The 14,618-nt window shown below is 38.5% G+C and overlaps 1 protein-coding gene across 2 annotated transcripts in view; it reads left to right on the top strand.

The window, feature by feature from the left end:
* The window catches only part of DPYD (dihydropyrimidine dehydrogenase), a 751,325-nt gene that overhangs the window by 635,675 nt on the left and 101,032 nt on the right, over positions 1-14,618 (top strand). The window contains exons 19-20 of one of the 2 annotated variants that reach the window (XM_075833173.1): positions 5,490-5,632; positions 5,748-5,924. In XM_075833173.1, the coding sequence (XP_075689288.1) occupies positions 5,490-5,632; positions 5,748-5,786 (182 nt within the window). In that variant the 3' untranslated portion in view covers positions 5,787-5,924. Of the gene's footprint in view, positions 1-5,489; positions 5,633-5,747; positions 5,925-14,618 lie in introns of those variants that run through there. The other variant, XM_075833172.1, reaches the window with a different exon arrangement.

The following is a 14,618-nucleotide window of genomic DNA, read 5'->3' as shown; positions in this document are numbered from 1 at the left end:
AACAGCTGTAATCTGCAATAAATGTAATTCCTTGCTGTACCACCATAGGAGAAACTAAGTCGTACATGGCTCCCATTGAAATCAATGGGCTCTCCACGTAATGCACAAATGTCCTCCAATGAGAGATATGCTCTTTTCTATCTGCTCTCCATTTCCGCTAGTTAATGGAGGTTGGGAATTAACTATTAATTCCCTAATAAGGCAATTAATTATGCGTTTTCTAAAGCAGACAACCTGAAGCAACTGATAAAAAAAATTGTAGTGGCTATCCTTATGCATCAAACATTGTTTCTAGCTTTTATGGGGGAAATATTTTCTGTTATATTCTTACATTCAACTATACATACAATATAGATAAACAAGTAAATTATGTAAACTCTAATAAAGAGATTTTTTTTTTCACCACTCTGTTAAAAACACACAGTTGTGAAAACCCCTTAAAGCAAGGGATTTTTTTTATTTTAATAACTTCGTTCTGTAGGGTTTCATTTCATACTTCAAATCACAGTAATATGTTCTGTCCTTAAATTATCATGAACATTTATTATAGTCTGAAGGCTCCGCAGATGCATTGTTTCATTAAGCTGCCGTGTTATCTTCTAATTGTTTAAACATAATGCCACTGTACTATCAAAAGAAAAGGTGAATTAATGGCATTTGCAAATGTCAGATATTATCTTAACACTTTTATTACAGTTTATAAAAGTTGGCCAGGGCGTTCTATTACAATTAATTCCACCAAAGTTGGTTATCTCGAGAAATTGCTAATTATCTTCAAAAGACAGTGGAAGAATACTGTTAGCCAAGTTGCTTAGTTACTTGCATAGTTTATCGAAGTCACCTGCAGGCAAGACTGGAAAATATCACTATTATAAGCTGTAGATTCAATTTTACCCCTGTGATATTATCTTTATAGACCAGAGGCTGCAGCACGCCTATCATTTCTAATGCAGCTATTTATACAAATTTGTGTAGATAACTTTATGCGTTTTTATACAAAATTATCTGCGTATATATACATAAAGAATATAATAATATGTATTCTCTATGAAATTAGGGATCTATCTGTGCAAAAAGTATGTAGGCGAAAGCAATGGGATGGCAGAAATGGACAAGTGTGTACAGATGTAGCCAAGTTTATCTTGACTCCAATAACTTGCTGCAGCGTGATATCACACAACAAAAGCCATTGAAAAGCCATTGAAAATGTGAATTTAAAGTTTCTTGCCACTGTGTATTTAATGTGTTAAGTCAAGATAAAGATGGCTACATCTGTACATCCATTTCATTTTGAATAATAGAGGAGATGTTAGCATGATTAGTAAGAGGTAAGGCTCTTATGAGTGCCAGAGCATGGTGAATTTGCTTTTATTTAAAAGTAGTATTTACAAAAGGACAATATTTTTAGGAATAGAAATGCAATACTTATTCAAATACAACTCCCAATAAAATAAAAACATCTGATGTTAGGACGCAACTTCAGTTCTTACCACTGGTAGGGGAAAAGTCTTAATGTAAATGTCCACTTTTTAACACTTAGTCATTTTAAGGTCCAACATGCTGTGATGATTAATTTGACAATATAAATTTATATAGTCAGGGCTCAATTTTTTTTTATGCAGTGCTTTAAATCAATTTGTTGCCTACACACAACGATACAACTCAGTCTGCAGTGACCACTAGGGGGAGCTTAGAAGCTCACTGTATACGGTCTTATTATTTTAACATGCAAATCATTTGCTCCTAAGTTGCCCCTAGTGATGGCTGCAGGCAACCAGAATCTTACCATTTAACTATATGTCTATGCAGAAGATTTGGAGCTCTGTATCAGAAAAAAAACCAGCTAGTATAAAGATATATTAAGGAATAAATCAGCACAGGTTTAGATCTATTGAGGTTTTATGGTATTCACTTTAAGCCTTTTATGCTTATGTTTCTTTTTTTAAAGGTATTATTTTTTTTCATATTTCACGCTCCTGAAATTGCAATGAGAAATGTAATTAGGTTATTAGGACTTTCGTGATAATATGCAATTGATGAACAGGAGATGGGGTGGATACTGTATCTCGGTACCATGTGGAACAGATAATGATCTTCTGCAGGGTTCTTACAATACATATCTATCACTCCATATTCTGTTGGAGGAAATGTCATTAACAAAAGCTGTAGGGAAGAACTAAAATAGCCAGTGAACTATTGCATAAGACAATAATATGCATCTAACTAGCTAAAAAGATTGCCATTGTCTAATACCTATGGGAACTTTTATACATATATATATCTAGCTGTGAATGATCGGACATGATGCATTTGATCGTTTACATTTAAAAACTGTTTATTTTCTCTTACAGAAACAACTACATAATAGTCAATGATCTTAGGCATGGAATAGAGTGAATACCATAGAAAAATTGAAAATATTTCCCCATTATTTTGCTAGTTACCCATCCCAGAACAGAATACAGAATATCCCCTGAGAAAAGGCATTGTTTATAAATCACACCATTATATCACACCATTATATGCTCAATAACCCTCCAATCATATAGTAGCACTGTCCGACCAAGTAATCACAGAAAATGGATTCTATGCGTAACACATAACTTTTATGCTAATAAATAATGTGCAGGAATTCTACTTAGCTAAAATAAGTATAAGCACAAGTTTTGCAGTTACACACAGTTAAATTAATCGCTTATGGTAAAAAAAAATGATGAAATATTTACAGCATATAACAAGAAATGGAAGGTTTTTACCAGAGACGTCTGTATCCAGGGGTAACATGGATTCACTAGGTTACAAGGAGGGGATTATTCGTGAATCCCTTATAGGCTTCTTTTACAAACCTTTGAGAAACTGCGTGGTAGCCACCCTAAAAAAAAGGGTTGCCCCTGCTCAGGATATCTGTCTCTGAAAATGTGTGCCTATGTAGTGTCCCGAAAACACTACGTGTGAGACAATATGTTGTAAATATATTTTATGATGTTATGTAAGGGCCTGTTCACATCCCCGTTGGCTTTCCGTTCCGGGGTTCCGGCGGAGGTTTCCGTCGGGTGAACCCCGCAACAGAAAGTCAAACTGTGGGTTTCCGTTTTAACGACAGAATGAATAGCGGAGTCGACTGCGCTATTGATTCTGTCTGAAAAACTGAAACTTGCCGAAATGGTGACGAACAGAAACCATTAGCAAAGTTTCCGTCACTATTGATATCAATGGTGACTGAAACGGAAGCTGTGGTTTCAGTTTGACTTTCCGTTGCTGGGTTCACCCGACGGAAACCTCAGACGGAAAGCCAACGCTGATGTGAACAGGCCCGTATACAAGATGGTATGTTCCTGGAAGTTTCCAGAGGTGGGAGGAGTTTAGTTGATATATAGTGGGCCCTCCCCCGACAGAGTGGTAGTTGGATCCAGTTGACAGTTGGAGCCGGTAGTGACCAGTTCTGCTGGAAGATCAGCACGTGGCAGTTGAACCCCTGAGGACAGTCTAGAGCAGCTCACTGAGGAGATAAAGCAGGAAAGAGAGAGATCACATCACAAGGACCTTTGACTACAAAATCTGTAAAGCTGAGTAGCCCCAGGAAATTGTAACAGAACCAGAGAGCCTGACAGGATAAAGAGATACTGTTTTGGGTTAGAAAAGTCCTATACAGCATATATTCCTGGGGTCAACCAAGGTAGCAACAGAGTTGAACCACTATAGCATGGAAAACGCCATACTTGCACTTCACTGTGTTGCAGATTTACTGCCATTGGGTGAAGATCCAACCACAAGTGATGATGAATGGGAAGAAGTCGAGATGCCTGCCTTCTACTGTAGCGTGCGAGCGAGAGAATGGATGGAAAAGGTGTAGGCCCAAAAAATGGCGGCCAGCTGGGCTTTCAGTGTGGATCATGGTGGCTAACAGGCCTTCCCAGTCTCTCATGGCTTGCTCACAGCTAGTGATGAGGGCGTTTGCACAGGTTAATGAGGACGTCAGTCTCCAAATCCCGCAGGACACTCCCTGTGTATGCTCCTGTCCTGATGGTGTTTTGGGATCTACTTGGTGTTAGGTATGCAAAGGAAGACAGGAGGCTGCGGTGGCAGTTACACAGACTCCGCTTGCTGCAGACTTTACTTGGTTGCAAAATGTCCGTTACCAGTCCACACAAAATGAAGATCCAAGATCCTGGGATAAATCAATCAATGGTTCTGTACCAAAAAATAATTGGTTTGTTCAACCCTGTGGCAAAATATCTATCACTGGAATAGCATACCCACTAATACAAATTAATAAATTGTATTCAATATGCTTCAAAATAAACAAAAATTGTGACTCAAAAGATAGTGCACACTTTGTTGGATAAGGTCCCTGATAAATGGTATTTACTCGTATTCACGATGGTGGGTAAGTTAGGTATAGGTAACTATTGCAGGTAGACTAATATCTCAAGTACCATTGTAGTCATCTAATGTGTGCTTATTTAGAACACATGGTCAAAACCCCCTGTCTCTTTAAGACAGCCTGATTGGATGTTGATGACTGTTATGTGTGGACTGTTGAAAATAAATTTTGAGAAAATTCGGAGGAGGGTACGAACTTGTTTAAGAGGGAATACATCAGATTTTCTGGAAAGATATGAAGTGCCAACCTGGTTGGCGTGTATTGTAAATTTGGAATGGGAGGGTCAAGATCTTCGAGAACATCTTGTGGATATGCTTGGTGTAATCGCTGTAAGAAATGGTTTGTTTTATTAATTTAACTTTTTTTTAATAAAAAAAAAAAAAGAGAGAGAAAAATTAAATATAAATTTTGGTTTTTCATAATGATGATCAAGTCTTTAAATTTGAAGTTTAAAATTTAACTCGAGACGGATCTGAGTGAAACCGGTTATGTGTGGACTGTTGTTGTTTGAGCACCATTCTAGTAATTTGCTAGATGCTATTTCCGCATTGAACCAGTTCTATCCACTGTCCCTTTAAACACAGCCTAATCCCAATTGTATCTAGCTCACTGAAAAAAGCGTTCTGCCTTAGCTACGTAGCCCTAACATATCCCTGCTGATATTACTCTAGCATTCCTAGCCTCTCCAGCATGTTTCACGCTGCATTCAGGGATCATCTCTCTTTCCTGCTTTATCTCCTCATTGAGCTGCTCTAGACTGTCCTCAGGGGCTCAACTGCCACATGCTGATCTTCCAGCAGAACTGGTCACTACCGGCTCCAACATTCAACTGGATCCAACTGCCACTCTGTGGGAGGAGGGTCCACTATATATCAACTAAACTCCTCCCACTTCTGGAAGCTTCCAGGAACATACCATCTTGTATAACAAAACATCATAAAATACATTTACAACATATTGTCTCACGCGTAGTGTTTTGGAAGAGACCTATAGTGTACCTTGGTCTGAAAAAAACACCCTACAGTAAAGAAAGAGGGTGCCACAAGAAGTGTAAATGTGAGATTATTTTTGTGTTGCAGTGTTAAGTATTTCATTTCTGTTTTAGGAAATGCCATCAGACCTATTGCACTCAGGGCAGTTTCTGCCATCGCTCGTGCCATTCCAGGATTTCCAATTTTAGCCACTGGTGGAATTGATTCAGCAGAGAGTGGATTGCAGTTTCTTCATAGTGGTGCTTCAGTACTGCAGGTAAGAACGATACATGTCACTGTAAACTTTATGGAAGTCGTATAAAAATTGTGAAAGTTAGCTGAAACAATGGCTCAATGATAACTTAACAAATTGACCACTTTGTATTGTTTAGTTGGATTTTCGGTATTTTCTAAGGACAAGGATCCCCTGAAATTTGAATCTTGGTGCCATCATTTTGTTACTAGAGCGAGTTACTTTCATCATGGGATATGTTTTATTTTAATGGCTGAATCTGTGGCTACATTAAAAGAAGATAACTTTGAGAGAGAATGTTATAGTAACTACATTTCTATAGAGAAGATATAGTTCTACCTTCCTAGATCGGAAGGGGATGATTTAAAGAGACTTATAGCCAGTTGGACCTAGATCCCTTATAAGGCGATCATAAAAGACTCTCGTACCCTTATCATTTGAAATGATGACCATCAAAAGACACAACTCATCAGGTCTAAAGTAGAGATGTTCCATGGCTTGAGACAACAAGACTGACAGGAGTTTTCTATTTTCTAAATATTTTTCGGAATTCAATGGGCCCAATGTGCTGATTATTATATGCATATGTGGCCTATGCTGAGGCCCCTTTTGACTGCAATGAAACACCTACTCATCTGTAGTAAACATATTTTCTGAAACACCACTGCAATACATGTAAAACAATGCAAAAAGATCATCACTGAGGAATTTCACCAGGAATGGGTAATGCTTAAAAGGCAATACAGACATGGTTTAGTAAAATTACAATACCATGTCAGGATAAATAACTCCAGTGATGACTTATGTTCATGTATCATACATATTCACTCATTTGTGACCTCTACAATAACTTAAATTGTGCTAAACACATGCCAAAAATCCCTAACACTCCCCCTAGTATGATATAAATATTTCATGATTATAATTATAGCTTTTCCTGGGTTGTTGCACTGTGCTGAGCTTAATACATACCTCTGGAGCTTATAATGAGGCAATAAGCACTGATTTTCTTAGGGTTTAATGTGACATGCAATGTATACAGTGAATATTTAACCAGGTCATTATTACTTATTTCCATAATTGCTTGATATAATATCTCCCCCAAGGTGTCTCACTTGGCCTTGCTAAATGCTTGATAAAGTGCAAGCATTTGATTAAAGCATCAAGGGCAGCGTGAAATACAGCATCACCTTACAGTAAACTATATTACTTTATATTATTCATATAATTATGATGCCCACATAAGGTATATTTCAGTTGTGGTATACATAAAGTTAAGACACCTTGCACTAAACTACTAATCTTCTATTATAGAAAGAAGTACAGGGCAATATATCATGTATATAATGTGATTTTTACACATGTTAGTGGCTACCTGGAGTTTAAAACATTGCACTAAGATTCAGGCCACAATCTTTATTCCTTCATTCATTTTCAGACCCCCTTATATGCAGTCTGCAACCTGCTCCTAGTTTTAGATTTTTCGTGAGTGTGTGTGTGTGTGTGTGTGTGTGTGTGTGTGTGTGTGTGTGTGCGTGCGTGCGTGCGTGCGTGCGTGCGTGCGTGCGTGTGTCCTTCCCAGTATAACATGCTGGATGTGAGGTTTTTTGTGTCCAGGATGCATCTGCCTTCACTAGCTCTGAATGAAACACTGCTGCTGCTTGTATGTAATCTCTACCCTTTCCCCTGCAGAGTCTGCCATGTGTGCTCTACTCCCTATCTTCCCTGTGATACAGTCCCGCCTGTGTGATTTACCCCTCCCTCCCCCCGCTCTGCTGTGTACACCCTCCTCCCTTGCTTGTATCTATGACAGTGAGAGAAGAGAGGGAGAGAGAGCAAAGAGAGCAGATCACCACAGCCCTGAGCCAACAGCAGCCAGGATCTACAGTATATGTGTAAGGAAGCGTCTCTGTCTTTAAGATCACCATGACTACTGATCTAGCTTCTGGGCGGTTCTGTTTACTTCCTGAGCCTATCCCACTACTCTGTCTTCTTCCTGTCAGATGTAGGGTGGGGTATTTATACCTGACCTCCTCAGTCTTTCTTTGCTTGTGAATTTTCTCCTCACTTAGGTGTGGTGATCAAGCTCTCACTTACCCTGTGCCCTAAACTTCTGGGCGTCTTGATAACTGAACTCGGCTTGTCTCTTGTTAACCCCTTGTTTACCAATTTTGATTATCTGCTCCCAGGCTGGTTCTGACCTCTGCTGTACCTGATTTCCACTGACTCGGTTTTGGACTTTCTGTTTACCCTCTGGCTGTCTGGTTACCTGTTCAGGTATAGCCTGCATTTCACCCCTTATCCAACACTGAACTCTGTTAGAACATCCTGGGCTCTGTGCAGCAAAAACCTTCCCGCCTTGAGGTGGGCTCTGGCGAATAACGCAGAGTAGCCTTAGAGTTTGTCGATCAGAGTTGTGACGGATTTGGGCTTGTGGTTTGATTTGCATGCTTACTCCCGACAGTCTCCAGCAGCCTTTTGGGAATTTCGCAACCAGTGATTCCATAAGAATATGCTGTCAGATCTATGTGAGGACCAGCAGCACAACTAGCTATGTACAGGAGCTGCACAGACATTGCGGCAGCAAAATGTAGGGCATTTTTAATGAAGACAAGAGTGTCCGTAGCCTTTTAAAAGGTATATATATTTTTTAAAAAATATATAAAAAAATGGATATAGGAAAGCGCTACACAAAGGAAGAATCTGCAGAGTAATATTGATAATTAGTGCATTTATTTAGCAAAGAAGGGCAATGCATTTCAACACAGAACCTGTGTCTTCATCAGGCCAAAAATACGTAAAAGCAAGGTAGAACAAACATCTTACGCTTTTACGTATTTTCGGCCTGATGAAGACACAGGTTCTGTGTTGAAACGCGTTGCCCTTCTTTGCTAAATAAATCCACTAATTATCAATATTACTCTGCCGATTCTTCCTTTGTATAGCGCTTTCCTATATCCATTTTTTTATATATTTTTTTCAAAAAAAATATACCTTTTTAAATGCCTATTTCTTGCAGCACAATACAATTGATGCCGGCATCTGGATATTGAAAGCTGCAACCTTATTTTACTATTGCATTCATCCCTAAGTTGTTCCTAAATCTGGACCAACCATTTAAATATGTAGAGGAGAAATAATAAGGGAGATTTAACAAAACTGGTGCAAAGAATGATGAATGGAATGGAGGAGTGGCCCATAGTAATCTTTAATTTTTAAAATGACCGGTGAAAAATCTTGTTGCGTGCTATGGGCAACTACTCCACTTCACTGGGGGCTGTCTTAGTGGTGACAAACACTTGCTTCCTGCATTGAAAGTATGGAATGGTGCGCGTGTTTTATGGCAAATGCAACAAATGGGAAATAATGGACAGTCTTTAGGAAGTGATGGAGTACAGTCCCTTCCCCAGAGACAAGGATTTGGCAAGGGTGCTCCATACAGAGCCTTATCTGTGTGTGGTGTTGCTGTTTTGCCTTATGTAGTCATTTAGCAGTTTAGCTGCTGTCTTTTAATGTTGTCATTCAAATAATTCACAATAAGAAAAGCCCCGAATGATAATGAAGAAACCATAACATAAGTGTTATCTATATGCTACTCTGTATATTTATGGACATCTAATCTGCCAGTTAGGTGGTAGGCCTGAATCAACTATGCTAACCAAGTAATTACGATTTAACTGACCATCGTTGGATCAATTTTTCTATTTAGTGTCTTTAATCCTTATGTGGACATAATTGCTAGCATAGCAGTTGCTCATAATACTCTGTGTGTGAAAAGTCTCAAAAACTGGATGGGACATAAAGTGTGTTGATTGTATCTTTCTGACCGAGGAAGGGATGCCTTCCTCCTTCACAAAATTATCAATATTGCCTTTCTACGATGCATATTCTCATTCAAAGCAACTGCTTAAAAAGCAATTACATACATAGATAGTTTTTCCCATCCTGAATTGACTTTTTTGAGCAAACTGACCAATCGTGCATCTCTACTATGCTATGATAAATGCTTTGTCTGAAGGCAAATGTTTAACCCCTTAATGACCAGCCTATTTTAAACCTTAATGACCAAGGTATTTTTTGCGTTTTTCCATCGTCGCATTCCAAGAGCTATAACTTTTTTATTTTTGCGTCGACATAGCTGTATAAGGTCTTGTTTTTTGCGGGACAAGTTGTATTTTTTAATAGCACCATTTTGGGGTACATATTATTTATTGACTAACTTTTATTAGCGTTCTTTGGGGGGGGAATAGAGAAAAAACTGTAATTTTGCCACACTGTTTTGCATCCTAAATCTACGCCGTTTACCGTGTGGCATAAATAACACAATAAATGTATTCAGCGGGTTGTTACGATTGCAACGATACCAAATTTGTATAGATTTTTTATGTTTTACTACTTTTACACAGTAAAAACTATTTTCTTTCCAAATTATTTGTTTTTGTGTCTCCATATTTGAAGAGCCATAACTTTTTTTATTGTTCCGCCAAAGCAGATGGATGAAGGCTTTGTATTGCCGGACGACTTGTAGTTTTTATTGGTACCATTTTTGAGTAGATGCGACTTTTTGATCACTTTTTATCACATTTTCAGGATTCACAGAAAACAGCAATTTTTTCCTTGTTTTTTCATTTTATTTTTTTGGCGTTCACGTTTAAATAATGTAATAGCTTTATAGTCGGGGTCGTTTCAGACGTGGCAATATCAAATATGTGTAACTTTCTTGCTTTATTTGTTTTTTTTAATAGTAAAGCAGTTTGTAATGGGAAAAAGTGTTTTTTTTATTTTTTTTTTCACTTTTTTTTTTATTAACTTTTATTAAACTTTTTTTTTACTTTTTTACTAGTCCCACTAGGGGACTTTAATATGCAAACCTCCGATCGCTATTATAATACACTGCAATACTTTTGCATTGCAGTGTAGTACTGCCTGTCCGTTTAAAACGGACTGCCATCTGCTAGGACATGCCTCTGGCATAGCCTAGCAGGCATTCACTACAGGCAGACCTGGGAGCCTTGATTAGGCCCCCGGCTGCCATCGGAGACACAGACACTCGGCGATCTTATTTAGCCGTAAAAAGGCTTATGCATCAGAATAAAGCTCATTAGTGGCCGCCATGAAAAGGTGTATTGGCGATCACTAACGGGTTAAAAAGCAACTAAATAAAAGGCCCTCTTATTCTCGACTGATAAATGTACAGATGAGGATTATACAGTATATAACATCTTGTTATTTAACTTTGCTTAGTATATGCTTTCATTTAGCTAATTGCTTATAGAACAATTGCATGAAGGATTTGTTTTTCGGCTTTGATCGATATATGATTAATGCATAAGCCATACACTATAAGATGTCATATTAGAGCTATTTTTGTGCCCTGGCCAGGGAACATTTAATACTTTAGTGGTGTTGTATTTCCCTTTTTTAGAAAATATTTGTAAATAGGCAATTTTGTCGGGATAATAATCGTTTTTAGTGGATAATGATTAAACTTTATCTTAATTTTCTACCTTTAATGAATGCTAAGTTTTTCTTGAATTTTGCTTTTACTCCTTTTTGCTGCCTAATATATAACACCCCTTGACAGGCAACATTGTAAATAGGTAATCAATATTATTCACTTAACCAGTCAGTGGTTTTAACAACAGATCAGTGAATTTCCCAAAATTAGTTGAGAGTCTGATCTGTAAAATGGCGGCGGCGACCGTTTGCCGAATCCGAAAATTTTGGGAAAATTTGAATTCAATTTGTGTAGAATCAATTTGCTCATCTCTAGCTTTAACCCCTTCACGACTAATGCTGTAAAAGTAAGCAGCTGGCAGGAGTCCTGAAAGCACCAGCTCCGTACTATTATTGGAATTGTGCCCGCGCGATTTGCAGCAGGGACAGTTGTAATCCACAGCCCTGGTCCTGCTGCAACTGCTGGGATCAGAAAAAAACCAATAAAAACGACTATTTATCCTAAAAAAAATACGCATTTATATGGCTACGTCGGTGGGAAAATAAAAAAGTTATTGCTTCCGAAATGCAGCAACACAAAAATGAAGTTTGTCCCCCCAAAAAATTATTTTGCAAAAAGTACTTAAAGAGTATCTGTTACTAGTTTATTAATGTCCTATCTCCTAACTAATCTAATAGGCGCTATGATGCTGATAATAAAACTTTTTGAAAATTAGTTATTTGCAAAGTTATGTGCATTTTTCTAATTATGCTAATTTGGCTATACTTGCCAAATGGCAAGTGACTCTTACTCTGGGCGGTGTAATGTTTTCTGTATGAACCTGTCCAATCAGCATCATACAATTCTCCTTTTACCAGTCCAGCAACACAGTGTGATTATATAGTATACAGCTTCCATTCCAGACTGTGTTTTCAACTGATGATACTTTCGGTTGTTTCACAGAACTAGAACTGTGAAATATTAGAATCTCATATTTCATATGCAACCAGAACCACTGTTCTAGGTGGTCAACAGACCAATTTGTAGTGTTCCCCCTTCCCTCCAACCACACCATCTCTCACACTGTGTGAAGCAGCTTCATGCTGATAGGACAGCGTCAGAGGCTGTGAGGAGGCTCCACCTCAGGAGAATCGCTGGTGTTGACACCCCTTTATTTAGTATAGCCTCATTGGCATAATTAGAAAAAAGCCCATAACTTTTAAAAGAAGACTGTAAGAGGAAGACTGCGATATTGGACATTACCTAAAAAAGCCAATTACGTCAATAACAAAACAGCCACATTGAAGCACGATAGCTCAGTGGTTAGCACTGTCTCCCTGTATCACTGCGCTTTTGGGTTACTGTTCTCCCCTTTTTTTTGTGGATTTCCTTCAGGTACTCCGATTTCCTCCCACACCAAAAAACATACCGATAAGTTAATTGGTTTCCTATAATATTGAAGTGTAAGGGCCCTTTTACACCGGCCAATTATCGGGTAAACTAGCCTTCACAGAACGCTCATCCTCGATAATTGCCCTGTGTAAACAGGGCAACGAACAGGCGATGAACGAGCAAATGTTTGTTCTTTGGCTGATTGTATAGTTTTAAATGCCCAAAATTTATTAAAAATACATGATAAAAATGTATAGGGACGAGCGATCGCAGTAATGAGCGCTCGTCCCCATACATAGCTCCTTGTGAAAGGAGCAAGCGAGCGCCGTTCAATGAGATCTCTAGTTTATCGGTGCTCGTTGTACAGGCCAAAATGGGCCAGTGTAAAAGGACCTTAAAGAGGCTCTGTCACCAGATTTTGCAACCCCTATCTCCTATTGCAGCAGATCGGCGCTGCAATGTAGATAAGAGTAACGTTTGTTTTTTTCAAAAACGAGCATTTTTGGCCAAGTTATGACCATTTTTATATTTATGCAAATGAGGCTTTCTTAAGTACAACTGGGCGTGTTTAAAGTTAAAGTACAAGTGGGCGTGTATTGTGTATGTACATCTGGTCGTTTTTACTTCTTTTACTAGCTGTGCGTTGTGAATAGAAGTGTATGATGCTGACGAATCAGCATCATCCACTTCTCCTCGTCAACACCCAGCTTCCGGCAGTGCACAGACACACAGCGTGTTCTCAAGAGATCACGCTGTGACGTCACTTCCTGCCCCAGGTCCTGCATCGTGTCGGACGAGCGAGGACACATCGGCACCAGGCGACAGAGGCTACATCAACTTACCTGCAAACGCCGATGCTGCTGCAGAATGAACTGTAGCCTCTGTCGCCTGGTGCCGATGTGTCCTCGCTCGAGCCTCTTTAAGTGATAGGGAAATTAGATTGCGGCTCCATTAGGGACAGGAAATGATGGAAGTGATGTCAATCTCTGCACTGCAGAATATGTTAACACTATATAAACAATGGCAAATTAAAAAATATGACACAACCTATATAAGGGGAAGTACTCAGATGTTAATAAGGAAACTTTATGATATTAAAAGGTTTTTCCCATCTTGCACATTTTGGACATATCCACAGAATATGCCATAAATGTCCGATAGATACGTGTCCCACCTGCAACTACCGAACATTTATGGCATATCCTGTGGATATGCCATAAATGTCCAAGATGGGAAAACCCCTTTAATTCAAGTGAATCAAGAATGATCTGTCATACCTGACACCACCAATGGACAGGAATTATGCGGTTTCTGGAAGAAAAGCAAACCCTTTTTTCTAGTTTTATATAACCTCATTAATTATTCTTGCCTTTCTCCTAAAGGTGTCAGTGAGATATCTCACAATATCTGTAACTCTGCTAAAATACTATTCTAGATGGTGCCCTCATGTAATAACAGCTGAATTGAGTTTAGAAGAGAACAAATGCCTCTTTACCCCAAAGTAATAAAGCTTGTGTAAATGTATTGGAGAATTTAGAAGGAGACTACATAAAAACATATAAGAAGATAAATCCCCTATTTCTAAAAAAAAAAAAAAAGTATGTGTGATACTGTAGGTTTAAGAACGAGAACATAAAGCAACTGGCTCACATATTGCAATTAACAACATTTAAACTAATGTTGTGTCACCCAGACCTTTTTGTTGCAGTATGCTAGATCTCAGCTCAGTAATTAACTTTTGCATAATAAATACATACTACATTAATTACAGTCCCCGAAAGGAGTATGTGTGAGTTACAGCTATTATGCATTGCCTCCTATTTTCTAACTTGTATTTAACCCCTTAATATGCGACTGTTAGACTTTATTCACATATCTGGGGGGTTTTCGGCATATGTATCTGGAAAGCTTCTGACACATACACAGAGCGTATCCATAGGGCCTTTTTCACCCGGCGCATACCAAAAGAATATCCTTTTAGCCCGGCCGGTATACATCCGCATATCTTCTTTTTTTTTTCATTGTATAGGAAAGCATACATACAGCGTAAGGCCTCATGCAGACAACTGTAGTTTTCATCCGTAATTACGGATCAGGCAATTAAAGATAAAATTGCGGACCTATTAATTTCTACAGACCACGTATATTTACGGTTGTGTGTCCGAGCTGTAGAAATGATCC

Source organism: Rhinoderma darwinii, chromosome 7, assembly GCF_050947455.1.
Source record: "Rhinoderma darwinii isolate aRhiDar2 chromosome 7, aRhiDar2.hap1, whole genome shotgun sequence".
NCBI lineage: Eukaryota > Metazoa > Chordata > Amphibia > Anura > Rhinodermatidae > Rhinoderma > Rhinoderma darwinii.
The sequence above is the reverse complement of the archived record's forward strand: the minus strand, read 5'-3'. Positions and strand labels throughout refer to the sequence as shown.